Source organism: Cetorhinus maximus, unplaced genomic scaffold (assembly GCF_964194155.1).
Source record: "Cetorhinus maximus unplaced genomic scaffold, sCetMax3.hap1.1 HAP1_SCAFFOLD_3380, whole genome shotgun sequence".
NCBI classification, from domain to species: Eukaryota; Metazoa; Chordata; class Chondrichthyes; order Lamniformes; family Cetorhinidae; genus Cetorhinus; species Cetorhinus maximus.
In genome coordinates, this window is record NW_027599293.1 from 1 (window position 1) to 27,946 (window position 27,946).

Consider the following 27,946-nt stretch of genomic DNA (forward strand, 5'->3'; position numbering starts at 1 on the left):
GGTAGGGGGGTGGGGGGGGCGGTGGAGGGGAGGAGGGGGGCGGGGGGGCGGTGGAGGGGGGTGGGGGGGGCGGTGGAGGGGAGGAGGGGGGTGGGGGGGGAGGTGAAGGGGAGGAGGGGTCTATGTCCTTCTGAAGTTCTACACTGTCCTCCTCACAGTTTACAACATTCCAAAGATTCATATCATCTGCAAACGTTGAAATTGTCCCCTGCACACCAAGATCTAGATCATTTATATATATATATATATATCAGGAAAAGCAAGGGTCCCAATACTGACCCTTGGGGAACTCCACTACAAACCTTCTTCCAGCCTGAAAAATATCCATTGAGCATGACTCTCTGCCTCTTATTTTTCAGTCAATTTTGTATCCATGTTGCTACTGTCCCTTTTATTCCATGAGCAATAACTTTTCTCACAAGCCTATTGTGTGGCACTGTATCAAATGCCTTTTGAAAGTCCATGTACACCACATCAACAGCATTAGCCTCATTGATCTTTTCTGTTACCTCTTCAAAAAAACTCGAGCTAGTTAGTTAAACACTATGTCCCCTTTAGAAATCCATGTTGGCTCTTCCTTATGAACCCATATTTTTCCATGTGACTACTAATTCTATCCCAAATAATTGTTTCTAGAATTTTGCCCACCATTGAGGTTAAACTGGTCGGTAATTGCTGGGCTTATCCTTACAAACTTTTTTGAACAAGGGCGTAATGTTTGCAATTCTCCAGACCTCTGGCATCTCCCCTGAGTCTAGGGAAGATTGGAAAATTATGGCCAGTGCCCCTGCAATTTGTACTGTCACTTCCTTCAATATCCTTCGATGCATTTCGTCTGGTCCCGGTGCCTTGTCAACTTTAAGTACCGACAGCCTATTTAGCACTTCCTCCTTATCAATTTTGAACCCTTCTAATGACAGAGTTTCCTCAACTGTCACCATGGCCTGGGTAGCATTCTACCTCCTTGGTAAAGACGGATGCAAAGTATTCATTTAATACCTCAGCCATGGCCCCTTCATCCATGTATAAATTCCCTTTTAGGTCCTTCATTGGCCCTACTCCTCCTTATACCACCCTTTTATATTTATATGCCTATAGAAGACTTTGGGATTCCCCTTTATATTGGCTGCCAGTCTTTTCTCATAATCCCTCTTCACTTCTCTAATATGCTTTTACATCTCCCCTTTGAACCTTCTGTATCCCCCTTGGTTCTCAATTGTATTTTCTACCTGACACCTGTCATAAGCGCACTTTTTCTTCTTTATCTTAATTTCTATCTCCTTTTTCATCCAGGGAGCTCTGGATTTGTTTGTCCTACCTTTTCCTTTCGATGGAATACCCTGACTGTGCCCGAACCAATTATTGTTCAGCTACAGTTTTTCCTGCCAATGTTTCATTCCAGTCTATCTGCCCCAGCTCCGTTCCTGCCCCGTCGAAGTCGGCTCTCGTCCAGTTAATTATTCTTCTTCTGGAATGTCTATCGTCCCTTCCTATCATCATCCTAAAACGTACGATACAATGATCACTGTCTCCTAAATGTTACCCCACTGACACTTGATCCACCTGGCCCGCCTCAATTCCAAGAACCAGATCCAACAGTGAGTCTTTTCTTGTTGGATTGGACACATACTGCTGTAGAAAATTTTCCTGAACACAATCTAGGAACTTTTGCCCCTCTCCACCCTTTACACTACCACTGTCCCAGGCTACATTCGGGTAATTAAAGTCACCCTTTATAATTACTCTATAATGCTTGCATCTCTCTGCAATTTCCCTGCCGATTTCTCCTTCTACGTTCTTCTCACTAGTTGGTGGTCTATGGACTACACCGAGCAATATAATTACACCCTTTTTGTTCCTTAGCTCTAGCCAAACTGATTCTGCCCTTGAATCCTCTGGGACATCCTCTTTCTCCAGCACTGCAATGCTCTCCTTAACCAATCCTGCTACCCTTCCTCCTTTCCTTCCTTTCCCATCTTTTCTGAACACCTTGTACCCGGGAATGTTTAACACCCAGTTCTGCCCTTCCTTGAGCCAGGTCTCTGTTATCGTCACAACATCATAATTCCACATGGCAATCTGCGCCTGTAACTCCCCAATCTTATTTACTATATTCATGCATTCACATACATGCATAGTAATCCTGAGCTAGATTTTGTTATTTTCTGCCTCACCCCGACTTCACCTATTAACTTACTATTCTCTATATACAAGTGCTATCTGTCCCTCTCAGTATTTTGTGTACCTTGGTATTCCTCTCTAATATTTTCTCTTGGTTCCCACACCCCTGCCGAGTTAGTTTAAAGCCCTCCCAACAGCTCTAGCGTAAAAACCCGGCAAGGAACTCAGTCCTGGCTTTGTTCAGGTGCAATCCATCCGGCTTGTACAGGTGCCATCCCCCCCAGAGCCAGTCCCAATGTCCCAGGAATCTAAAGCCCTCTGTCCTGCTCCATCTTTCCAACCACACATTCATCTGCCTTATCCTCCTATTTCTGTACTCACTGGCATGTGGGCACTGGGAGTAATCCGGAGATTACTACATTTGAGGTCCTGCTTGCTAATTTTCTACCTAGCTCCCTAAATTCTGATTGCAGGACCACATCCCCTTTCCTACCTAAGTCATTGGTACCAATGTGGACTATGACCTCTGGCTGTTCAGCGTCCCCAGAAGAATGCCCTGCAGCCGCTCTGTGACATCCTTGACCCTGGCACCAGCGAGGCAACATATCATCCTGGAGTCACGCCTACTGCCATAGGAACGCCCGTCTGCTCCCCTAACCAATGAATCCCCTATCACGATTGCTCTTTCTTTCTTCCTCCTCCCCTCCTGTACAGCCAAGCCGCTCACGGTGCCACAAACTTGGCTCTGACTGCACTCCTCTGAAGGACCAGCGCCCTCACCAGCTTCCAAAACGGAAAACCGATTTGTGAACGGGACCCCAGGGGTCTCATCCACTACCTGCCTACTTCTTTTGGACTGCCTGGTAGTCACCCATTCCCTCTCTGTCTCCAGGCCCTTAAGTTGCGGTGTGACCACCTCTCTGAAGGTGCTATCCATGTAGCTCTCAGCCTCACAGATGCGCCATGGTGACTCCAGCCGTCACTCGAGCCCTGGAACTTGGAGCTCAGGTTTCTGTGGTTGGCAGCACTTCCTGCACATGTGGTCGTCCAGGACACCAGTAGCGTTGATGAGTTTGCACATATCACAGGACACGCATTCCACTCGACTGAGTTGCCCTACCATGTCTTAACTCTACTTCCCTTACGTTAACTTTATCATACTTTGGATTATTTATATTACTTTATTATATTGGCCCTAAATTTCCCTTATTCCTGGTGCTTTGCAGTTAAATCCAAGTGTAGCTACTTGTTTAAAAACGTTACACTTTTCTAATTTACTCACCAGGTGCTACTTACCAAGGCCACTGCTCTTCTTTCTGAGGAAAGGTAGGAAAGGAAAGGAGCACCTCCTCCCTCCTCACCGAACTCCCTCAGTCACCTCTGCTCTCAAACGTTCGCTGCTTCTCAAGCTGTTTTTATAGCTGTTCTGCACTCCTCTGGGTGCTGCTGACTGCCTGGTTCGGGGTCCTCCTCTCGCACACTCCTCCAGTTGCTGCTGACTGCCTGGTTCAGGGTCCTCCACTCACACTCTCCTCTGGGTGCTGCTGACTGCATGGTTCAGGGTCCTCCACTCATACTCTCCTCTAGATGCTGCTGACTGCATGGTTCAGGGTCCTCCTCTTGCACCCTCCTCTCAATTCCCACCATTCAATGTTGCTACTTAGGGTTTTGTTTCAAAAACCCCCACTTGTCTAGTTCTCACCCTTCACCTTTTCTCTTCTGGGGAATGAGTGTACATAAGGGACACAAGACTGCAATTGCCGCCACCGCCCCCCGCCCCCCTCCACCTCCCTTCCTATTCCGACAATGACACTTACAAAATTATTGGCCGCTCCTTCACTGTCAACTGGGTCAGAAACCCTTTTGAACTCCCTCACAGCGTCGTGGGTGTCCCTTCATTGACCCACACTGACTGGAGCGGTTCAAGAAGATGGCTCACTGCCAGATTTCCAAGGGCAGTTAGAGAAAGGCAATAAAATGCCAGCGATGGCTCACAGCCCATGAATGAATCCCCCCCAAAAAAAAGGCACAGAAGTGTCCATCTGCTCAGGATGTATCAGCTACTCACTCAATAAACTCACTGGGACTTTGCAGAAGCAAATCACTTGGTTTAAGAAGGAGCTTGCATTTATATAGCACAGCCTCAGCATGCCCCATTTGGCCAGTATCATACCTGTGGGGAGTAGTCACTGTATTATTTCTGAAAAGAGAGACCTTGCTGAAGGATTTTGTCTTGCACTCATCAGGATAAACATGAGAGCCAAATTTCAAATGATCACAACAATTAAGCAACAGGAGATAAGTGTGCTGATTGTTTGGCAAGTCTACTCTGATTGGCCGAGGCATTGTCATGGAGAACACAATAGGGAACTATTGGCTTCCAAGCTTCGGGGTAATTTTTTTTAAAAAAGGGCCACACAATATTCCTTTTGTTTGCAGAGAATGGGTCCCTCTATGAATGTACGGCGCTTCTAGCGAACATAATTTTTTTTTTATTATTCGTTCTTTGGATGTGGATGTCGCTGGCTAGGCCAGCATTTATTGCCCATCCATAATTGCCCTTTTGTTTAGAGGGCATTTAAGAGTCAACCACATTGCTGTGGGTCTGGAGTCGCATGTAAGCCAGGCCAGGTAAGGACGGCAGATCTCCTTCCCTAAAGGGCTCTAGTGAACCAGATGGGTTTTTACAACAATCGGCAATGGTTTCATGGTAATCGTCAAACTTTTAATTCCAGATTTTTATTGAATTCAAATTTCACCATCTGCCATGATGCTATTCGAACCTGGGTCCCCAGACCATTACTCTGGGTCTCTGGAATACTAGTCCAGTGACAATACCACTATGCCACCTCCTCCCCTAACACATTACGAGCATGACTGATTGTATTAAACTGGTGGTTTGTGTAGTTATTGGTGCACTCAGGATTGTTCAGCAAGTCACGTCAACAGTAGACATTTTGGTTTGGGTTCTGTGTGTGTGGGCTGGTTGAGTATGGTCTGTACGTTGCCTTTTATGAGCAACAGAAGGAATATGCTGTTTGATTTGATCAGCCGGTTGCTGGATGTGCCTCTCGTCACACTGGCGTTGAAATTCTTTGACATTATGACAGTAGTCACTGTCGTGGTATAGGAAACATGGCAGCTAGTCTACACACAGCAAGATTCCACAGATAGCATTGACAAACCAGATAATCTTTTTTTGTGATGTTGGCTGAGGGACAAATATTGGCCAGAACATTGGGGAGAAGTACCTGGTATTCTTCAGCAGTGCTGTGGGATCCTTTCCTTCCACCTGAGAGAGATTTAATGTCTTGGCTGAAAGTCGGTACCTCTGACAGTGCAGCAGTCTCTCAGTACTACACTGGGAGTGTCAGCCTAGATTTTGTGCTCAAGGCTCTGGAGCATGACTTGAATTCACAACCTTCTGACAGAGTTGAGAGCTACCCAATGATTAGGGGGAGGCGGGGAGTGTGACTCCGCCTCTGTTTAATAGTGCTCTAGGTTATAGTATGTTTTTTGGGTTTTTTCACTCAACAATTTTCTCCTTGGGTTCAGTGTTATCGGGCACCCTATAAATGGACTTTGTGACCAGGAGGGAGGTGTATGATATAAAGATAGGAGGAAGAGTCATCAACAACATCTGTGCTGATGACACATTGGTTGCCTATGCCACTCAGCGTGACACTTAGATGACGACCTATAAGAACACAAGAAATAGAAGCAGTCGTAGACCATACGGCCCATCAAGCCTGTCCCACCATTTAATACGATCATGGCTGATCTTGGGCTTCAACTCCATTTTCCTGTCCGCTTGCCATATCCCTTAATTCCCTGTGAGACCAGATATCTGTCTGTCCCAGCCTTAAATAAATTCAATGATGGAGCATCCACACCTCTCTGGGGTAGAGAATTCCAAATATACAAAGATACACAAACTTTTGAGTGAAGAAAATTTCCTTATCTCAGTCCTAAATGATCAGTTCTTTATCCTGAGACTGTGCCCCCATGTTTTAGACTCCCCGAGCAGTGGAAACAATCTCTCTGCGTCTACTCTATCAAGCCCCTTTAGGATCTTGCATGTTCCAATGAGATCACCTCTCATTCTTCTAAGGTCCAGAGAAAACAGACCCAATTTACTCAGCCTCTCATCATAGGACAACCCCCTCATCCCAGGGACCAACTGAGTGAACCTTCGTTCTATCACCTCCAATGCAAGTATATCCGTTCTTAAATGTGGAGACCAAAACTGCACACAGTATTCCAGATATGGTCTCATCAAAACCCTGTACAACTGTAGCAAGACCTCTTGTATTCCAAGCCCCTTTCGATAAAGGCCAACATGCCATTTGCCTTCCTAGTTGCTTGCTGCACCTGCATGCTAACTTTCTGTGTTCCTTGTACCAGCACACCCAAATCTCTTAAACGTCAACACTTAAAAATTCTGCTTTTCTACTCTTATGACCAAGGTGAATAACTTTACATTTCCCTACATTATACTCCATCTGCCAACTTGTTGCCCACTCACTTAACCTGTCTATATCTCTTTGCAGCCTCTGTGTCCTCCCTACACTTTACCTTTCCACCTATCTTTGGTATCATCAGCAAACTTTGATACATTACTTGCTGTCTCTTCATCTAAGTCATTAATATAGATTATAAATAGCTGAGGCTCCAGCACTGATCCTTGTGGCATTCCACTATTCACTGTCTGCCAACTTGAAAAAGCCCTGTTTATGCCCACTCTCTGCTTTCTATCCGTTAACCGATCTTCCATCCATGCTAAAATACTACCCCCAACTCCATGAGCCCCAGCCTGTTAACCTTTTGTGTGACACCTTATTGAATATCTTCTGGAATTCCAGGTATACTACATCTACTGGTTCCCCTTTATCTACCCTACTGTCCAAAAAAAAAATCTGTAATAAATTTGTCAAACAGCATTTCCCTTTAGCAAAAACTATGTTGACTTGTTCTAATCATAATATGCTTTTCTAAGTGCACTGTTAAGACTTCCTTCTTAATAGATTCCAGCATTTTCCCAACAACCGATGCTAGGCTAACTGGCCTGTAGTTCACTGCTTTCTTGAAAAGCGATGTAACATTTGCCAACTTCCAAACGAATAGGACCTTTCCCAATCTAAGGAATTTTGGAAAATCATTGCCAGCACATCCACTATCCCTGCAGCTATCCTTTTGTCGGATTTTAGTCCCTTCAGTATCTCCAATATTTTTTCTCTGCTGATATTAATTTCCTTAATTTCCTCACTCTTTTTAGCCCCAGGCTACTGTCTAGCAGTAAAACACATCGTTCCTTTGCTTGCCTGATATGCAGTACATAAGAACATACAACTCGGAGCAGGAGTAGGAGCCTGCTCTGCCATTCAATGAGATCATGACTGATCTGACTGTAACCTCCTGCCTATCTTCAGTGGCCATTCACCTGCTTGTTTATCAAGAATCTATCTACCTCTGCCTTGGAAACATTCAAAGACTCTGCTTCCACTGCCTTTTGAGAAAGGGAGTTCCAAAGACTCACAACCCTCTGAGAGAAAAAATTCTCCTCAGCTGTCTTAAATGGGTGACCCCTTATTTTGAAACAGTGCCCCCTTGTTTGAGATTCTCCCACAAGGGGAAACATCCTTTCCCACATTCACGCTGTCAAGTCCCCCCCAGGATCTTATGTTTCAGTCAAGCTCACTGAACTCCAGTGGATACAAGCCTAGCCTGTCCAACCTTTCCTCATAAGACAACCTGTCCATTCCTGTTATTAGTTTAGTAAACTTTCTCTGAACTGATTCTGATGCATTTACATCTTTCCATAAATAAGGTGATCAATACTGTTCTCAGTACTCCAGATATGGTCTCAACAGTGTCCTGTAGAACTGAACAGTAACCTCCCTACTTCTGTAATCAATTCCCCTCACAATAAATGATAACATTCTATTAGCTTTCCTAATTACTTGCTGTACCTGCAAACTAACCTTTGGTGATTCATTCACTAGGGTACCCAGATTCCTCTGAACCTCCGAGCTTTGCAATTTCTCACCATTTTGATAATATGCTGCTTTTTTATTCTTCCTGCCAAAATTGCTAATTATACATTTGCCCACCTCATGCTCCATTTGCCAGATCTTTGTCCACTCACTTAACCTATCTATGTCACTTTGTAGCCTCCTTATGTGTCCCCATCACAACTTACTTTCCTACCTAACTTTGTGTCATCAGCAAATTTCGCAACTGGAGATTTTTGAACATTGCTGTGATCCCTTCATCCGAGTCATTTATATAAATTGTAAAAAGCTGAGGCCCTAGCACTGATCTCTGTGGCACACCACTTATTACATCCCGCCAACCAGAAAAAAATCCATTTATGGCTACCCTCTGTTTCCTGTTAGCTAGCTAATCTCCTATCCATGCCAATATGTCACCCCCTACATTGTACCATGAGCTTTTATTTTCCACAATAACCTTTGAAGTGGCACCTTATCAAACTAACTGGGTACATTTGCCACATAATTCATCAACTGGACCATATCCACTGTTGCCACATAAATATATTTATTTCAGTAAACTCTCAGTGCAGCTCAGGCTACAAATGAACAGTTGTGTCTGTTTAACAAGAGCCTGATAGTCTGATCCCTGAAAGCCTCTCCACCATCGATAAGATTCAAGTCAGGAATGGGATGAAATACTCACCACACGCCGAGATGGATGCAGTCACAGCAATGTTCAAGAATCTCCACACCATCCAGGACAAAACACTTTGCTTGATCAGTGCCCATGCACTAGATTTAATATTATACCCGTCTGTGTCACTGGTAAACTGGAATGGAATGACTACCTCCTACGCTGTATCATTTTATGATTAACTAGCCTTTTGACATTAGGTGCTGATTAATTTTCTGGGAATTCCCAGTATCACGTTTGTGCCAGGCCGTGTGGAGCTATTCATCAAGCCCACTTCCTCATACCCTTGTAAATTTAAGCATTTATCTAATTCCTTGTTGCCAAGGAGCAATACCTGTTATGGCATCTCTCTATAAAACTGTATCGCAACTTATTTTCACATACAGGACTTTCATTCCAAATGTTTACATTGGAAGTTTCATTGTTGATGGGTGCCATGAGCAACGATTGTGAAAACAAGATGTTGAACGGGAATTGTTTGCATACTCGAGATTTGCTTTTAATATCCTATGGAGGCAGAAGATGAAGTGTTGCTGGGAAGAACTGGTTAAGCAGTTTGTGTTGTTATTCGTCATTTTAAAAAAAAAGCAAAATCTGCCTGCCAGCCATTAACGTTTCTATTTTTGTCAGTGCTCGTTGATTTGTCATTCTGATTGTTTTGTGGAAAATGGGCGGTGCTGGTTTCAGGAACTTGGATATTTGATCAGCTTCTCTCACTCTCTTTTCTAGCTCTTGCGTGGTGCCCAACGATGAAGGAGGACAGCCAGCGACTGCTGGTGCAGTTCAAGGATGAGGGTGGGGAAATTTTGGGCACACCTTTTGATGTCCCGGTTGACATTACACCCGACAAATTGCAGCTTGTGTGCAATATTCTGTTGCCTAAGGTAAAGTCATCACAAATACTTTTAGACTGTCATATGCAGGGTACTGTGGTACTTAATGTGACTCTTACGCATCTCCCCACTCCCTTCATCCCATCATTGGTGGCTGTGCTTTCAGCCACCTAGACTCTTAAGTATTAATTGTACAGTAATTGATTATTTAATTGTCAGGTGGTGGGCATTTAATTGGGGATTCACTCGTGCTCAGTGCCTTAGGCTGCGCCCCCTTTTCAGTTATTTGAAAAACCTTTTACTGCTGTTTTTGCATTTCAGTCTCATGCTCCTGATCCCTGGGCACCCGGTGCGGAGGGGGTGCCGGGAGGGAGGAGGACCCCCCTCGTGATCCTACTCCTGGGCTTGGCCAAGTTGGCCACTAACGGTTCCAGGCAGCAGGCGATCGAGGGGGTTGTCCGACCCGACTGTCTGCCCCTCTTCTGCGGCTATGTTCGCAGCCGGGTGTCCTTGGGAGAGGGAGCACGCGGTGTCTGCCGGCACCATCAAGGCCTTCCATGCTCGGTGGGCACCGCGGGGCCTGTGATGCTTTATAGACCCTTATGATCACATTTTGATTTAATGTTTGTAAGTTTCCTTTAAATTTTGTCTTTGCTTTTACAATTTCCCTTTAAGGGGCTGCTTTTTACTTTGTCCCTGATTTTGTCAATTTAATTTAACTGTTTGACTCAAGAGTTACACATAGGAGCAGACTGAAACTGTGATTGTTGGGTATAGGAGATGTATGTTTTTAATGTGTATCTCTGTAAATAAATACATACAAAGTGTGTAAAGTTCTGCCCTTCACCTGGTTTTCTAGAATAGAATATGAAGGTCTGGAATCCATTCCCTCCCTCAGCCTGTCTGCCTCTCCCTCTCTTTTTAAGACCCTTAGAATTACTTTTTTGACCAAGCTTTTTGGCTTCCTAAGCTGCCGCCTCCTTCAGGCACCATGCCCTAAGTTGTTGACCATGGACTTGCATTGGATTGGTCCATGATTATGCTTGGCAAAGTACTGCAGCGGTTTGCCATTGCCTTCGCAGTATGGCTGACCAGAAAATTCTCCCTCTCTTACCACTGCCATCAGGCATATTGGAAGGATTTACAGGCAGATAATCAACCTGTTTGGCCACGTTAGGAACGCACCTTTCATGGCCATCATGCCCCAGAGTGGGACTTGAACCCAGAGCTTCTGGCCCAGAGACTACCCACTGCGCTGCAAGATCTCCCGGCTTCCTAATACCTCCTCCTTTTCCTGCAGTTTGATTTTAGTCTGATTAAGCTTCTAGATGCTATGTGAATGCATGTTAATGGAATATTGATTTCATTCCTTTGCTCGTCATAAAACAAAAAAGCTCAAGGAACTTACGAAGAATGACTTGTAATTATTAAACCTTCCTTCATTGCTCAGAAAAGGCGGGCAACTGAATTTGCTTTGAAGCACAGTTATGCAGGCAAATGTGGCACTGATCTTGCACAAAGCAAGATCCCGCAAACAGCGGTGAGATAAGTGAACAATTAATCCGTAATTTTCCTGGTGGTTTTGAGGCACAGCATATTGGCCAGGTTACTGAGGAACATCAGCTCTTCAACTGGTGCCGTGGGGATCATTAACATGCACCTGAACAGGTAGACAGGGTCTCAGTTACAGTCTCATCCAAATAATGAGATTGGGTAAATTAAGCCTATACTCTCCAGAGTTGAGAAGGATGAGAATTGACACAAATATAATTCTTAAGGGGTTTGACAGGATAGATGCTGAGACGCTGTTTCCCCTGACTGGGAAATTTTGAACTAGGGGTTGTTGTCTCAGGATAAGGGGTTAGCCATTTAGGACTGAGAATAAGTTTTTTCACTCAGAAGGTTGTGAATCTTTGGAATTCTCTACCCTAGAGGGCTGTGGTTGCTCAGTTGTTGAGTGTACTCAAGGCTGAGATCAACAGATTTTGGGTATTAAGGGATATGGGGATAGTGCGGGAAGGTGGAGTTGAGGTACAAGATCAGCATGGTCTAATTGAATGGCAGAGCGGGTTCAAGGGGCTGAATGGCCTACTCCCATTCCTATCTCTTTTATGTTCTTATAATAAATACCCCACCCCTGTTTTATTGTGATCTTCAACATCCACTTGGAAAAACAGAACAACTGGTTCAATATTTCATTCAAAGCACAGTATGTTTGACAATACAGCACTCCTGCAGTGCTGCAGTCCACTGGAGTGCTCGGATCCTAGAACCCAAAACATCTTGAATTACAGTTAGTGCTACCAGCTTAGCCAAGCTGATGTGAAGACAGTGAGGGTAGTGTGAAGTAGAGCTAAACATTTGGTTTCCAAACATAATTAAAGATGCTAATTATTTTGGGTGGTGCAGTGGTGGAGAGCAATTTTCTTTCACCTTCAGGATTTGATTTGAGATAGATTTTAGATGTTCTGTTGAGTGGTGGGACAGAGTGCAGGTTTCAGTCTATCATGTGTCTCTCTGTGGGCTAATGTGCTTGGGAATGGAGCAGTTAGACAGAGAAGGAGGTTGCATTTTTATAGCACTATGTCTCTTGCCAACGCAAGATGGCGTTCTGCGCACGTGCACTGATTTGCGCACGAACATAAATCTAACAATGTCGTTCCGCTGCACCTAGACCGCCAGTATCAGTCTACGCATGTACAGACCTTTGCATGTGTGCAGTTGAGGCCAGCACGGCCTCATGGTGACGTCAGGACTGCGCATGCACGAATTTCAAAATTTGGGGAGTGTATCAATAGGCACAGGACATCCATGGGGTATATTGGGCACTATTTATGGGAGTCCCCAGCCACACCTCCTTGCCCCCTTCCGCTCCCCCTTCGCCCCCATCCCCTCCCTCCTCTCCCTCAGCAAACGCTCTCAGGGAATCTCTGGGCAAAATTTTCCCCCCATTGGGGGGGGGGGGAAGAGCAGGAGCGGGCGTGAGCGGGCGGGTTCCCGATCGGGGGCGCCACCATTTTACGTGAGCGGGCCAATTAAGGCCCCCTCAGCGTGACATCCGCCCAGAAGCGCTATGCGCTCCCTGTGTGGGTGGGGAGATGGGGATGGTGGGGGTGGATTCCCTTAGCCGGGAGTGCGCTCTTTCGCGCATGCGCGTGAAATAGCGCACAGATCTCCAAGGCTAAGTGCTGCCTCAGGGAGATTGGCTCAGATTTTCAACTTTTAATAAAGGAGTTTAAAAATATTTCCCTGCCGTGCCCCCTCATGTGACACTGTCACATGACTTGGGACAGGTCCATAACTTTTATTTAAACCTTTCATTAAAATTGAAATACTCTCATGAAACCTCATCCCGCCCAGTGGATGAGGTTTCATGTTTTTTTTTTCACAAGCCCGTCTGGGCTCCCGGCCTGCCCGCCGTCCTTCAGGTTGGACCGGCAGGTCCATTAATGAGCTGGACTGGTTTTCTAATGACCTTAATAGGCTGTTGACAGGTCAGCGGGTGCGCACCCGACTCGGCTGCCCCACCGCCGACCTGAAAACAGAAATGACACGGGGTGACGTCGGGAGTTCCACCCGACATTACCCTGCATCATTTTATACGTCGGTGAGTGGGCCTTGCCCCCACTCGCTGACTGGTAGATCCTGCCCTCTGTCGACGCTTGCTTGTGTAATGGCTGTCGTGACCACCATATGCTTTCTCCAGGCTCACAGAGTACAGTTTTCACAGTGTAACTCCACGATTTACTATCACTCCAAGTTCCACAGGCAGCTCTGCAGTTATTCCTTGCAAAAATGCACTTTTTTTCAAGAAACTAGCGATGTGAATTCTGGTTCCAAGCAGCAGTGATTCATTCCAGCATGCTGGTATCCATGACGGAGAGAGTGCAGTTGTTACCGTAAACCTGTGTCTTTCCTTTTATGTATGTTATAATTTTTTTTCCTTATTTGTTCATGGGATTTGGGAGTCGCTGGCTGGGCCAGCATTTATTACCCATCCCCTAATTACCCTTGAGATGGTGGTGGTGAGTTGCCTTCTTGAACCGCTGCAGTCCACGTGGTGTAGGTTAGGGAGGGAGTTCCAGGATTTTGACCCAGAGACAGTGAAGGAATGGCCGATATATTTCCAAGTCAGGACGGTGAGTGACTTGGAGGGGATCTTAAACGGATAATACAGTTTCACACTTCTTTCCGAGTGCCCGTTCAAAGGTCACTGCCGCCCAGTTGTGATCATTTCAACGGCGCCATCTTTCACCCTGGCCGCTACCAACTCGGACGCTCCAGATGATGCCACGGAGCAACATGTGTGGACGGCGCATGCTTGGATCAAGTGTGGCACTGGCAGGATTCTTAGCCTTTATATAGCAACTTTCACCACCTCAGGATGTCCCAAAGTGTTTTGAAGCCAAATAAGCCCTTTTAAAGGACTTTTAAAGTATAGTCACTGTTGCAATGTAGCAAACCTGGCAGTTAATTTGCAGGCAACAAGTTCCCACAAACAGCAATGTGACTATGACCAAATAATCTATTTTAGTGATGTTGGTCAAGGGATAGATATTGAACGGTGCGCCAGGGATAACTTCCCTGCTCTTCTTCAAAATAATGCAATGCTTTACACCAAGCTGAGAGGACAAAGGGCCTCAGTTTGATGTCTCATCCGAAAGACTGGAGTGCCAGCCTGGATTTTGTGCTCAAGTCTCAGGAGTGGGGCTTGAACCCACAGGCTCTGACTCCGAGACGAGAGTGCTACCCACTGAGTCGCAGCTGACACCATAATGTCAAATGACAGTACGTGGGATGGGTGGCTGTGCGGCTGTGGGGAAGAGCGGATAGGAGGCCAGGCACCTCGTGCTGAAAGAGTTAAACCCAGTAGGAAAATTGTGTCAGCATTGGCAGGGGATTGGAAATGGGCCTGCAACTTAACCTCTTAATCATGGACGAAAGGGAGAGGAAAATCACTGTCCTTAAGCATGCCGTTTGCCTTTGTAAGCTACATTGGTAAGGCTTCATTTAGAATGCTGAGCAGTTTTGGCTTCCTCGATTGTTGAGTGATATTGAGGCTTTGGAAAGGGTACAGAGGATGGCCACTAGGCGTGATCATATACCAAATGGCCTACCCCTCCTATTTCCTATGCGCTTCGCTCCCAGTATAATGTATCTCTGTTACAAAAACAGACTCAGAACTGGAACTCTACGCTTTAGAGCAGGTTAATACAGTGAAGGGAATGGACTTTGCTGAGTTGATGGTTTGCGCAATTAAATGGATCCCGGGAGCCACAATTTTAAGGCCAGTTAAATGTCAGGAGATGGTTCTTTTCCCAGAGAACGATGCATCTCTGGAACAGGTGACCCTCTCGTGTGGTGGACACTGATTCACCGTAATCCTCAGGCAAGAGCTGAACCTGTTTATGGTTGGGGTGGAGATCACCCCTTACAAAAGGTAGGTCCAGGCCAGAGCAGCTTCCTGGGTGAGTTTTGATCGCCTGAGGGGATTGGACAGGAATTTCCCAGATTTTTTTATCCCCCCCGGGTTTTCTAACCTGGATTCCCACCTCTCCCTTGGGGATCATGTGGAGTCGAGCGGGGTGGGGAGCAATGTCCCCTCTAAAAGTTCTTTTGTGTGTATGTCCTGTTCATTGCAGTGCAAGGTACCTTTACATTTTATTTGTGCAGCCCCACACACACGTGATATCTTAAAGGACGCAACATATGTGAGGCCTACGCAGTACATTCTGCATGAGCGCGCAGTTTAAAGGGAATATTGGTGGGGAGTGTACAGAATTTATTGCACGAGGTATCACAGGCTGTCAACAGGCTTGATGCACCAGAGGTTCATTTGTTGGCTATCATTGTTTGGTATGTTTATAATGAAGTCGTTGAGTGTTGGTGGGCGGGGAATAAAAAGAGCCTCATAAATGGGACAATTTTTGTTTGGTCTAACCTTTGCAGGATGATCCCCTGCCTTTGGCCTTCTATGTGAATGAGACGGAAATTGTCACCTCACTGGAGAAGACACTGCAAGAACAAAAGGTGGAAACGGAAAATGTTATCGACATTATTTACCAACCACAGGCAGTGTTTCGGGTTCGGGCTGTCACGCGTTGTACCAGCTCACTGGAAGGACACACTGAGGCTGTCATTTCTGTGGCCTTCAGTCCCACTGGAAGGCAAGTGTGTCCAAAGAGAATATTCCTGAAAAAAAAATTATTCGGATCTGTTCCTTTCAGCTTAGGCTCAGTTTCCTGTCAGCTTAGGCTCAGTTGGGAGTCACGAGGTTTCCTGGTTCAAGTCCCACTCTCAGACTTGAGCACTAAACTCAAACTTGACACTCTAGTGCAATACCAAGGGAGTGCTGCACTGTTGGAGATGCTACTCTTTCGAATGGAATGATAAACCAGGGCACTGGTCAGGTGGACACAAAAGATCCCCATGGCACTATTTCAAAGAAGAGCAGGGCACTTATCCTCAGCCAACACCTATCCCACAACCAACATCACAAGAACTGATTATTGCATAGCTGTTTATGGGAGCTTGCTGTGCGCAGATTGGCTGCTGCATTTCCTACGTTACAACTGTGACTACACTTCAAAGGCACTTTGTTGGCTGTAAAGCAGTTTGAGACATCCAGTGGTCATGAAAAGCATTATCGAAATGCAAGCCTTTCCTTTTTTTTAAAAGACACTCCCCCTTATTTAAAGGGAAAAAAGAACGATTTTGTCGTGATATGTAATGTGTTCTTACGTTATCAAAATGTCTCAGTGTTTCATACAAGAATTTTTTTTGTGTGTGTGTGTGTGTGTGTGTGGCGAGACACCTGGGCTGTCATCCAAACCTAATGTCAGCTCTGTATGTGAACTCAGAAAATAATTTTTTTATCTCACTCTTGTAAAGCACTGCTAATGGTTGGTATATTTTGTTGTACACGGTGCTAATGGTACATTGTATGCAGTGTTGACCCAATATCTCTGATGTTAAAGGTACCTAGCAAGTGGATCAGGGGACACCACAGTGCGGTTCTGGGATCTGTCGACAGAAACCCCTCACTTTACAGCTAAAGGCAAGTTCACTTTGAACCTTTCAATATTATCTTTCCTGCACCAAATGCAATGAATGCCTCCAACCTCTCTGCTTTTTTGCTTTTGGGATCCTGGTGCAGACAGTGTTTCCCGGGAAGGTGACTGGTCTCCTCTCCAGCCTTTTCTTAACAAATGCATTACTTTCAAATGAAGCTGGGAGGTGAGACCAGAGGAGATTGATTTTAGTTTGTTGGTTTAGTCCTGCCAGCTTGGCTCAGTTGGTAACACTCCTGAATCACAAGATTATGGATTCAAGTCTCAACCTCTTTTTTTCAGTAACCCAACTAATGGACCCTGATCTCTTTTTATTCAGTTAGTTTTCAAGGCCTTCCTTCGTACACTAGTCCATGGCAGTATTTACTGTCTTGCCGCTAACTTCATATTTTGACCTGTCTTTTTGAACTTTCCAAACACACACACACACACGCCCGACAATCTTAATCATTCCTCAACTATAGTGTGAGCCGGGGCTCAGTGATTAGCACTCTCGCCTCCGAGTCAGAAGGTTGCAGGTTTATAGCCCTGAAGTTATGAATGTCGCTGTATAAATGCTAGTTTTTTTTAAAAAAAAATGATTAAAATCCTTCATACCTTGCCTCCAGCTGGTGAGATGAGATAGAAAAATGTCATGCCAAGTGCAGCAGGTGGCGCTGTTTCTCCAGTTGGGACTGTACATTTTTGTGCCCCGAGTTAGAGGGAAGCTATACACTGCAGCAAACCATCCTGTGCCCAACCTGGGAGTGCATGATGCAGAGAAAACAAAGAGAGCTCCATCTCCCAGCGCTGTGATGAGTCACGATATTCACCAAAAAAAGGAGAAAAAGTAAAGAGTTATTTTGATGAAGTTGGCCTTTTCAGGATTTTTGTTGGTATTTAGTCTGTGCTGTGTCAAGAGTGACTCAGTGGGTCAGTCAGAAGGCCGTGGGTTTAAGACCCACTCTGGAGACTTGAGCATGTAATCCAGGCAGTACTGTGGGGGTGCTGCATTGTCAGTGCTGTTTCAGATGAGACACTAAGCCAAGGCCCCATCTCCCCTCTCTGGTGGATCCCGTGGCATTATTTTGAAGAAGAACAAGGGAGGAGTTATCTCCTGTTCTGACCAATGTTTATCACTCAGTAAAAAAAAACAACAGATGATCTGGTCATTTATCACATTTCTGTTTGTGGGAGCTTGCTGTGCGCAAAATGGCTGTTGTGTTTCCTACATTGCAACTTCAACAACACTTCAAAAAATATGTGCCTTGTGGCCCCTAAAGTGCTTTGAGACATTCTGAGGTCATGGAAGTTGCCTTATGAATGCAAGTTCCTCTTTATGTTCAGCATTGGATCTCTTAATAAACATGAAAAGACATAATAACATTGGATTGGGCCCCTTTGAACATTGAAGACACAAGTTACATGTATCTAATTCCGCTGCTTTACAATAAGCATCAACCTATTTAAAATGGTGGACAGAGTTAATCTTGTCCGTGCTCCTCTTTGAAAAGCCTAATTTCAAGGCTTTAATGGTCCTCCTCTGAGCAATTACAAATTAAGCATTCTCTTAACTCCCTCCATTTCTGTGTCTTCTCTTTGATTATCTGTCTCACTTTAATTTAGCAGAATGTTTATAGCAGCAAGTGAAATGAGATTAAGTCCTTGCAACCAATGACTAACCCAAAAGAAAATTAACAAGTTACTGTGAATGAGATATTCCAATTTGAGTAAGGTGTGTTTCGTTAATAATTCAAAAAGTCTGCAGAATAGCTGGGAGTTAACATGTCTGAAAAGAGTTTAATTTCTTTTCCTCAGGTCACAGGCACTGGGTGCTAAGCATAGCCTGGTCTCCGGATGGGAAAAAGCTGGCTTCGGGGTGCAAAAATAGTCAGGTATTTAATTTTGGGGGGAAAAAAAACCCTCTTCAAGGTTTGTCTATATTTATCAAGCGGCCACCACGTGTCAATATTTTTTCTGGTCACTAATTATCTTTTTACACTCAAACTGCCCCTTGCCACTCCTAGCAGCGGAAGAGGGAGAAAATGCTGTTATAATAAGAGGGGAAGAAGTCTTCAAAAGCGTTGTGTGTTTTAACATATTGCCATTACTTTTTTACATTTCTCTTGAACACCCTCCTTGTCTCAGTAAAACAACAACATGTTGACCTGTCAAATGTGGCCTGAATGCACAAACTGGAGTCTGGGCAGAGATTTATGGCAGGTCATTTTGGAAGCGTTGCCAAGTGCCTGCACTTTTTTTTTTGGTCTCTGGGTAAAGTTGTATGTTGCCTGTTTACTTTCAGATATTCCTGTGGGACCCTAGCACAGGCAAGCAAATCGGAAAGGTTCTGACAGGGCACTCTAAGTGGATTACGTATCTCTGCTGGGAACCGCTACATATGTGAGTGAATAATTCATAAAAATCTAAGGCCAGCGTCCAAATGTAGTTGTCCTGTTGACGACGGTTTTGATTTTAGTAGCTAGCAGGACTTGTATATTTTCTCTAGAGAGTGGTCAGCACTGAGGATCAATGGCTCGAAGGACAGCTCCTCCAACAGTACGGCACTGGAGTGTCAGCATAGACTGTTGTGCTTGAAACCCTTGAGCCTGTAATTTTTTGACTCGGAGATGAGTGTGCTATCAACTGAAACTTAAGAGTGGATGATTGCTGCTGGTTGGTGAAGCTGAAACCAAGACATAGAACTTTTCTTTATTGAGCGTGTTTATTGACATGTTCAGTTTCACAGCTCTCCTCCCACTCAACCCAGTGTCCCAGCTATCCCCAACTTATATGTGCTCGAAGACAGTTGATCGCCCATCACCTGATCCTTTTAACCTTAACAGTGTAATTGACATGACGTTAACAATTGCTTCCTAGAAGCAGAGGTTTTGGAAGAGACTCTTGTCTGCTTTTATGGGCGAGAGTGGAAAATGGGTGGGAACTAATGGAAGATGCGTGAGGAGAGTTGCTTATGGTTTATGTATCAGTAGTTCACTGACCTATGTTTAGGGTCCAATTTTTTTAGCATTCAAAGCAAGATACAATCCAATCCCACACCTTTTATTCTATTCTTACCGTGCATTGGCTAAAATGTTTTATTTATATACGAGGGACAGACTGGATTTGTCTTGAGAATGGGGAGTGGGTCTGATAAAAGTCGCAGCGAGTTCAATGCATAGAGCCCTTAACTTTCTCATCACTGCAGTGAGCATTCATTTTTCTCAATTAATGCAAATTAAGGCTAGAATTTGGCTCTTTAATGGAGTGTTCTCTCTTTTCTCCTGCATGGCCAGAAATCCACAGTGTCGTTACCTGGCCAGCGCATCCAAGGATGGCAGTATCCGGATATGGGACACGGTGCTGGGCCGTTGCGATAAAATCCTGACAGGGCACACGCAGTCGGTAACCTGTGTGAAATGGGGCGGTGACGGCCTCATCTTTTCCTCGTCGCAGGACAGGACTATAAAAGTCTGGAGGGCCCAAGACGTAAGTTTGGTTCACTTTGTTTTTTTTTTAAAGCGGAAGTCTGAATGGTTTGAGACCCAGGGTGAAAAGAGTAGTGTCGGTGTTGGTGTTTGGGAGGGCGGAGGTTGAGTGGAGAGGAGTTAGAAGGTTGGAGATGTGATGTATATTCGTGTGCAGTTGTTCACGCTGCCAAGCTCTACTGGCTGCTGCTGCTGCTGCACGGTACGATTTCCAGAGCTCAATATGAGAACCAGTTATCGACTGGAAGGATTGGGATCCCACGGCATAACCTGTGCAGGAATTAGGTGTAACGGTAAACTGCTGGAAGGGACAATGTCTGCTAGTAAAATCAGACTTTCAAAGGGGCGATCGTTTTACTGTGTAAAATTCAACGTTTTAAAGAAAATGAGACAGGATACGGAAATACTTGGACCTTTATTGCGTGGCAGCCAGTTTTTACGTAGAATTAGATAGAAGTTACAGCACACAAACTGGCCGTTCAGCGCAGCTGGTCCAGACTAGTGTTTACGCTCCACACAAACATCCTCCCATCCCTACTTCATCTCACCCTATCAGCCCCTATCAGCATATCCTTCCATTCCTTTCCCCATTCATGTATTTCTCTAGTTTCTTCTTAAATGCGTTTATGATTGGGGGAGATGGTGGCACAGTCGTAATGTCAGTGGACCAGTAATCCAGAGGCCCCAGGTTTTCCAGATTCCTGATTTGAATTTAAATTTCACCACGGCAGCTGGTGGAATTGAAATGCAATAAATAAATCTGGAATATAAAACTTGTCCCAGTGATGTTGACCATGACAACCATCATCAACTGTTGTAAAAACTCCTCTGGTTCACTCATGTCCTTCAGGGAAGGAAACCTGCCGTCCTTACCTGGCCTGGTCTACATGTGACTCCAGGCGCACAGCAATGTGGTTGGCTCTTAACTGCCCTCTGAAATGGCCTAGAAAGCCACTCTATTCAAGAGTAGTTAACAATGGGCAACTAATGTAGGTCTAGCCAGCGCCACCCACGTCCCATGAGAGAATTATAAAAAAAGATATTTGCCTCAAATACTTCCTGTGGCAGCAAGTTCCACATTCTCACTGCTCTCTGAGAAAGCAGTTTGAGTTCGTTTTTGGATTTATTGGTTACTACCTCATATTTTTGTTCTCTAGCTTAGGACTCCCTGTAAGTGGAAATATTTTCCATACGTCTACCCTATCAAACCCCTGAGTTGCACTAAAGGTCTTTATTAGGTCAGTTTGATCAGTGCATTCACTCTGAGGTGGATTTCCACAGATACATTGTCATGGCTACAAACTGGGTCCTTTAATGTCATTCAAGACCATTCTCAAAATGCTCCATCTGTTTGCGGGTCAACAGTTTTGGAGTTGGGGATCAGAGTGTTGTTGTGTTGAAATGGTATAAGGAGAAAGGTTTGTGTACAGACTGTGTTTATGTACATAAACAATTATAGATTGCACACATGACCTTGTGAATGTGTTGCGCTGTATATTAAGGTCTTGGTAATTATTCTTTTTTTTTTGTTTCTGTGAGAAATATACTGAGGCCGGTTTGGTAACAGTTTGCGTGGTCTATTTTCAGGGGGTCATGTGTCGAACGCTCCAGGGCCATGCACACTGGGTAAATACAATGGCACTCAGCACAGACTACGTACTGCGAACTGGAGCTTTCGAACCAGCTGAAGCCACAATTGTTCCCCAGGACAGGAATGATTCTTGTGGGTAATCGCGCTGCCTTTCCTTCACATGTTTCCTTTGCCAACACTTGTCTTCGAATTTAGGCTGGAAGACAAACTCCTCTATTTACTCACCCCTACCATTCCACAATGGAGGGATTTCGCTGTAAGCCTACATGTCCTTCGCTCTCCAAAGTATCAGAGGACAGGCGAGTCAGTCAAGGACCTGGAGCCTGAAGTTTACAGCGTTGCAGCTGCCTTCAAAATGTGCTCGGTGATTTACAACTGCACTGATTTCTCAACCTAGATTATGTGCTCAATACAGGGTAGTGGGGCTTGAACCTACAACCTTCTGAGTCTGTGGGATTTATTGTTGACTATTTTATGTTTATGCCTTGAGTTCTGGTCTCCCTCAAAGTGGAAACATCATCTCTACATCTACCCCACAAAATCTTTTCATGTTTTTAAAGCCCTTTAGGAGGTCACTGTTCAACCTTCACTTTTCTGGAGAAACGAGCCCCAGCCTGCTCAGCCCTACCTGGTAGTTATATGCTCTCAGTCCCGGTTTTGTCCGTGTAAATCATTTCTCCACCATCTCCAGAGCCTCTATAATCGTGTTGATTTGAGGGGGATATGGGTGTGCTCGCTGCTAAGTTTGACTCCCTTGCCCCTGGTACCAGACCCATGGATAAGCTTGAGCTGCTGGGGTGCCACCTGATTAAATAGTTATGACTTAGGATGAATGCTCTCCTGGCTGGCCTCCCACCTTGCTGCCTCCGTAAACATGAGCTCATCCAAAACCCATCCATCAGCTGGTGCATTCTCCATGGCAACGCCTCTACCAATCAGAGTCCACTTGCCAACCAATCAGCACTCTCTTCTCACACAGTATAAATTGTTGTTCCCTTTACATTTGGTATTCTTGCAAATTGTCCTGATGAGTGCAAGACGAAAAGCTTCAACAAAAAAAAATTTTTTTTTCTGGAATACCCATTCATAACTCTTAGTTCGGACTTAAATTCTGTTCACCCATCGCCCCTGTGCTTGCTGACCTTCATTGGCTGGTGGTCTGGCAACACCTTGATTTTAAAATTTTCACCCTTGTGTTCAAATCCTGCCATGGCTCTCGCCTGTTCCTACCTCTGCAACCTTCTGTAGCTGTGCAACTGCCTGAGTGAGATCTCTTGTGCTCCTCCAATTTTCCTTGCTTCACCGTTGCTGTCCATGCCTTCAGCTACCCAAGCTCTGAACTCTGGAATTCTCTCCACCTCGCCTCTTCTCCTCTTAAAAACCTAGGCGCTTTTGATCGGCGGTCCTTATGAGAACCATGTCAAATTCTGTTTGATAAAACTCCCGTGAAGTTCCTTGGGACATTAAAGGAGCCAAATAAACGCAAGTTGTTGTTTTTGAACCGGCTTTGACTAGTATAAGAAGCCGGCATCTCTTTCCGCTCCTCCCTTCCTCCCTCCCCTGCTTCACATAATGTTCTAAATATAGCCCAGCTTAGTCAAGTCATGTAGGGAACTAAGAAAAATGCAAATAGAGGTCTGTTTCCTGCATGTTGGCACAGTTAGAATGTATTTAAATTAATTTGAGGAGCCGCTTGCTGCTCAGTGTGTGGCCGACAATTGGGTAAAAGTCTATTGATGTAACTACTGGAGTCTCTCCTTCTCATTCTCTTCTAATGGTTTATTTTGCAGTGGAGGAACTGAAGCAAAAAGCTTTGCAGAGATATGAGCAAACCAGGGTAAGGGAGCCGAATAAAAGTTCGAAGCTATTGATTTCTAAGACCTGTTGTAGGTGGCCTGACATTTAATTTACATTTGATAAGGTTAAGCACAATAAGTTCTTCGCAAAAATGAAAGGGCTGGAAGAAGCTTGTGAGGTGGGTTGGTAATTGGCTGGGAGGTAGGAAACAGAGTGTGGCTTAAAGGGAATGTACCCTGATTAGTGGGATGCGACTGCTGATGTTTTCCAGCGATCTGTAGTGGGGCCTCAGCTCTTCACCATATTCATCAATGTGCATCTTTTACATAGCGGGTGGTAATGACCTGGAACACTCTGCATACGAGGGTGGTGGAAGCGGAAGCGATTTAATGATTTCAAAAGGAGATTCATTGGGAACCTGAGGGAATGGTCTTGCACAGGTACAGTGTTAAAATGGGGAAATATGACTGACTGGAATGCTCTACAGAGAGCTGGCATGGACTCACGGCCAAATGGCCTCCTCCTCCTGTGCCGTAATGACTCTTATGACATCAATAATTTGGATGGAGGAATCGAGAGTTGTATGTCCAAGATGGTCGAAGGCACAAAGTGCAGAGGTACAGTAAGCTGTGTTGATGGGATCAGAATGTTACAAAGGGATGTGGACTAGGTGGGCAACTCTGCGGCAGATGGTGTTCAAGGGAGATAAGTGTGGGGTCATCCAAGGAAAAGAAACATCAGGACATTTTTGTCATGGTGAGAGGTGAAGAACTGTGGACAAGGAAAGAGTTTTGGATGTCAGGATGCATAAAACGCTAAAGGCTAGTGTGGTTGTATAAAGCCCTAGTTAGACAACATTTGGAGCGCTGTGTTCACACCTCAGGCAGGATATATTGGCTTTGATTCACCAGAAAGTGTTGAAATTATGAGGAAAGATTGCATATACTTGTATTCTGATGTGGAATTAAGATTAAAATTTGAGCCCAACCATTCAGGATCAGGAATCACTTGTTCACACTAAGGGTCATGAAAATGTGGAATTCTTTCCCCGCGTAGACACTGGGTCAATCAAAATTTTTAATTCCTGAGTTTTATTAAGTAAGGGTATCGAAGATTACAGCTAAAAGGTGGGATTGGAGTTAAGATACAGATCAACTATGATTTGATTGAGTGATGGAACAGGATCGAGAGGCCGAATGGCCTAATCCTGTTCCTGTGTTCCTACGTTTTACAGCAGTGAATACACTTCCTTGACCGCAAAGCTCTTTGGAATCTCCTGGGGTGTAATGTATAAATGCAACTTCTCTTATCCCACATGAGTGAGCTGAACTGTCACAGTGTTGGGCTTTGAGATACCACCTCTGCTGCCCTTTAAAGTGGTGAGAAGGGGCTGGTTTTCTACAGCTCCTTCTACTTTGCCTCTAGAACAGTGCGATTCCAGCCATTGCTTGGCTCATTAGAGCAGCACGGTAAGTAAAGGTTGGGTGTCTCGTCATGGAGAAGCTTGTAAAGTCAATGATCGTAGCTCAGGCTTGTGTGTTTTATGGCAGAGACATAGGAACAGCTGTACACTTTTATACCCTCTAGTGAGGGAAATCATGTGGGATCAAATGAGGATGAGAAGGCTATAGCCAGGGTGGGGTTGTTAAGAGTCCATGTCATAACTGACTTAATGTTATTGATGTCCCAATTGACAAAGTAATCCTAATACCCTCCCTTTTCTCTTTCTTCAGGGTCAGGGGCAGGAGAGGCTGGTTTCGGGGTCAGACGACTTCACACTTTTCCTCTGGACGCCCGCAGAGGATAAGAAGCCCCTGGCGCGATTGACGGGCCACCAAGCTCTGATAAACGAAGTCTGCTTCTCCCCCGACACTCGGCTCATCGCCAGCGCGTCGTTCGACAAATCAGTGAAGCTGTGGGACGGCAGGACTGGCAAGTAAGGTTCCCAACTTGCTGTCCTTAAAGAAAGGGCTTGCATTTATAATAGCGCCTTTCATGACCTCAGGCCGTCACACAGTGCTTCACGGCGAATTAAATATATTTTGAAGCTTAGTCACTGCTGTAGGAAAAGTGGCAGCCAAATTATACACAGCAAGATTCCACGAACGAAGAAGCAACGGGGAAGGGTTGAATTGGATGGGTTGGGTTAGCACAGGATCACTTCAGCTCTCAGATGTTGACTCAAATCCAGATCAATGCTTTACTGTCTGTAGGCCCAGAGTTCAAAACTGCTCTTCCCTCAACACAGGCTTACTCAGAGAGGCCATGGTGAGAGTGACTTGTAAGGGAAAAATTCACTCCGGGGCTGTAGTGCAGGTCAACTGAGGTTGAGGGGCAGAACTGAGAGAGTTCTACTCTGTAATTAGTTCAACAACTCTATGGTATCTTTGTGCTCCTCCAATTCTGGACTCTTGTGCATCCCTGATTGTGCATCATTTCACCATTGTCAGTCTTGCCTTCAGCTGCTGGGGCTTTTAAGCGCTAGAATTCCTTCCCTGAACCTCTCCTCCTTTAAGACACTCCTTAAAACCCATCTCTTTGACCAAGCTTGTGGTTGCTTGTTCTAGTATTTCCTTCTGTGGCTCGATGTTGAATTTTGTTTGATAATCGGTCTTGTGGTGTGCCTTTTGGAAGAGGTGTAATGTCAAAGAGGCTGTATAAATGCAATTTTTTGTTGTTGATCCAGGAAACAGTTGCTTGAAAAGGCTAGTTTCTCAATTATCCAGACTAGCACTTTTCCATTTGAATTAAATAAAACCGAGTGATTCAAGTCTTCGTTTTGTTTCTAGATATTTGGCATCTCTCCGAGGTCACGTGTCAGCGGTGTACCAGATTGCATGGTCAGCGGACAGTCGACTGCTGGCGAGTGGCAGCAGTGACAGCACGTTGAAGGTGTGGGATGTGAAGACACGGAAGTTGTCTGTTGACCTTCCTGGTCATGCTGATGAGGTAAGATGTCTTCCCTGAACAGGAAATGTGTTCCCCACTAAACTGAAAGGATACATGGACAGGAGTTGAAAAGAAGTCTTCTAAATCTTTTCAGTGGGTGAAAGGACTTCAGAAGAATTTTATGGGTTTACAAATTGGAATGGACGTAGACTGTTGGGTCCATTTGAGCCTGATCTTTCATCATGTTAACCGTGGCAGCTCCGTATTACATAGAATTTTACAGCACAGGAACGAGCTATTTGGTTCGCCTGGTCGACGCCTTTGTGTATGTGCCATACGAGCATCCACCACCTTACTTCATCTCATCCTAGCAACATATCCTATTCCTTTCTCAGTCTTGTACTTATCCAGCTTCCCCTTAATGCATCTATGCAATTCGCTTCAACCACTCCTCCTGGTAGTGAGTTACACGTTCTAACCACTTCCTGAGTAATGAAACATTTCTCCTGAATTCCCTATTGGATTTAATAGCTAGTCCTGGCCTTCCTAAGGTGCAGGAGCCATTGTCAAGCAAAATCTGATTCCGAGTCAGCTTCGGGGGACATCAGGACTGATGGCCCAAAACTTGGCCAATGAACAGGTTTTAAGGAGCACCTTAAAGGAAGCAAGAGTGGTCAGGGTAAGAATGCCTTACCCGTTCCCATTTAGAAAGATCGTAACCTGGCCAAACAGAAGCTGTTCAGTCTTTGTACTCATGATTGTCCAGGGACTCCTTCAGTCCATTCTGTGCCGGTTTGATGCATGCTGGGGCTGTTTGTAATAAACTGCAGCCGTTTGGCTGATGGGTTGACGGCTGTGGATCTGTACGATAAAGACCTGTTTCCGAAAATAAAAATGTTCCTGTTCCATGTTTTCAGGTTTATGCTGTTGATTGGAGTCCTGATGGACAAAGAGTCGCAAGTGGTGGAAAAGACAAAGTTCTGAGAATGTAAGTAGGGAAAGGAATTTCAACTAAGTTTTTTCTCCAAATTTTTCAAAAGCTGCTCTTAAATTTGTAAATGCATTGACACCACTCTCTTAACTTTTTCAAAGTCTCCTTTACCTCAGCAATGACATAAGGAGCTGAAAGTTATTTCTAAATTGTTATTTAAATAAAAAAGCAGAAAATACTGGAAAAACTCGGCTAGTCAGGTAGCATCAAATTACGTTCTCATGGCCTGAAAGGTTAACATTTTTGTGTATTTCTAGCTTTCTCTCTTTCCGCCACCACCTCTCTCTCTCCCCCCTCTTCTCTCTCTCTCCCCTTTTCTCTCTCTCTCTCCCCTCTTCTCTCTCTCCCCTCTTCTCTCTCTCCCCCTCTTCTCTCTCCCCACTCTTCTCTCTCCCCCCTCTTCTCTCTCTCTCCCCTTTTCTCTCTCTCTCCCCTTTTCTCTCTCTCTCCCCTTTTCTCTCTCTCTCCCCTTTTCTCTCTCTCTCCCCTCTCTTCTCTCT

General features: G+C 44.9%; 1 protein-coding gene across 1 annotated transcript; it reads left to right on the top strand.

The window, feature by feature from the left end:
• Positions 1–9,366: 9,366 nt before the first annotated feature.
• On the top strand, positions 9,367–27,447 carry nle1 (notchless homolog 1 (Drosophila)). The gene is made up of 11 exons (XM_078537929.1): positions 9,367–9,692; positions 15,591–15,808; positions 16,619–16,698; positions 18,509–18,585; positions 18,996–19,093; positions 19,987–20,179; positions 21,766–21,901; positions 23,560–23,606; positions 25,300–25,502; positions 26,356–26,515; positions 27,373–27,447. Exons 1-11 carry the CDS (start codon positions 9,558–9,560, stop codon positions 27,445–27,447), a joined length of 1,422 nt encoding a protein of 473 aa, XP_078394055.1. The 5' UTR covers positions 9,367–9,557.
• Positions 27,448–27,946: the final 499 nt, after the last annotated feature.

What these genes read in the sequence shown, in the direction of transcription:
- nle1 (XM_078537929.1), top strand. Translation starts at nt 9,558, where the DNA reads ATGAAGGAGGACAGCCAGCGACTGCTGGTGCAGTTCAAGGATGAGGGT. An exon ending in CCAGGACAGGAATGATTCTT is followed by an intron (nt 21,902 to 23,559) that starts GTGGGTAATCGC and finishes TTTATTTTGCAG; the next exon opens with TGGAGGAACTGAAGCAAAAA. An exon ending in TTCCTGGTCATGCTGATGAG is followed by an intron (nt 26,516 to 27,372) that starts GTAAGATGTCTT and finishes CCATGTTTTCAG; the next exon opens with GTTTATGCTGTTGATTGGAG.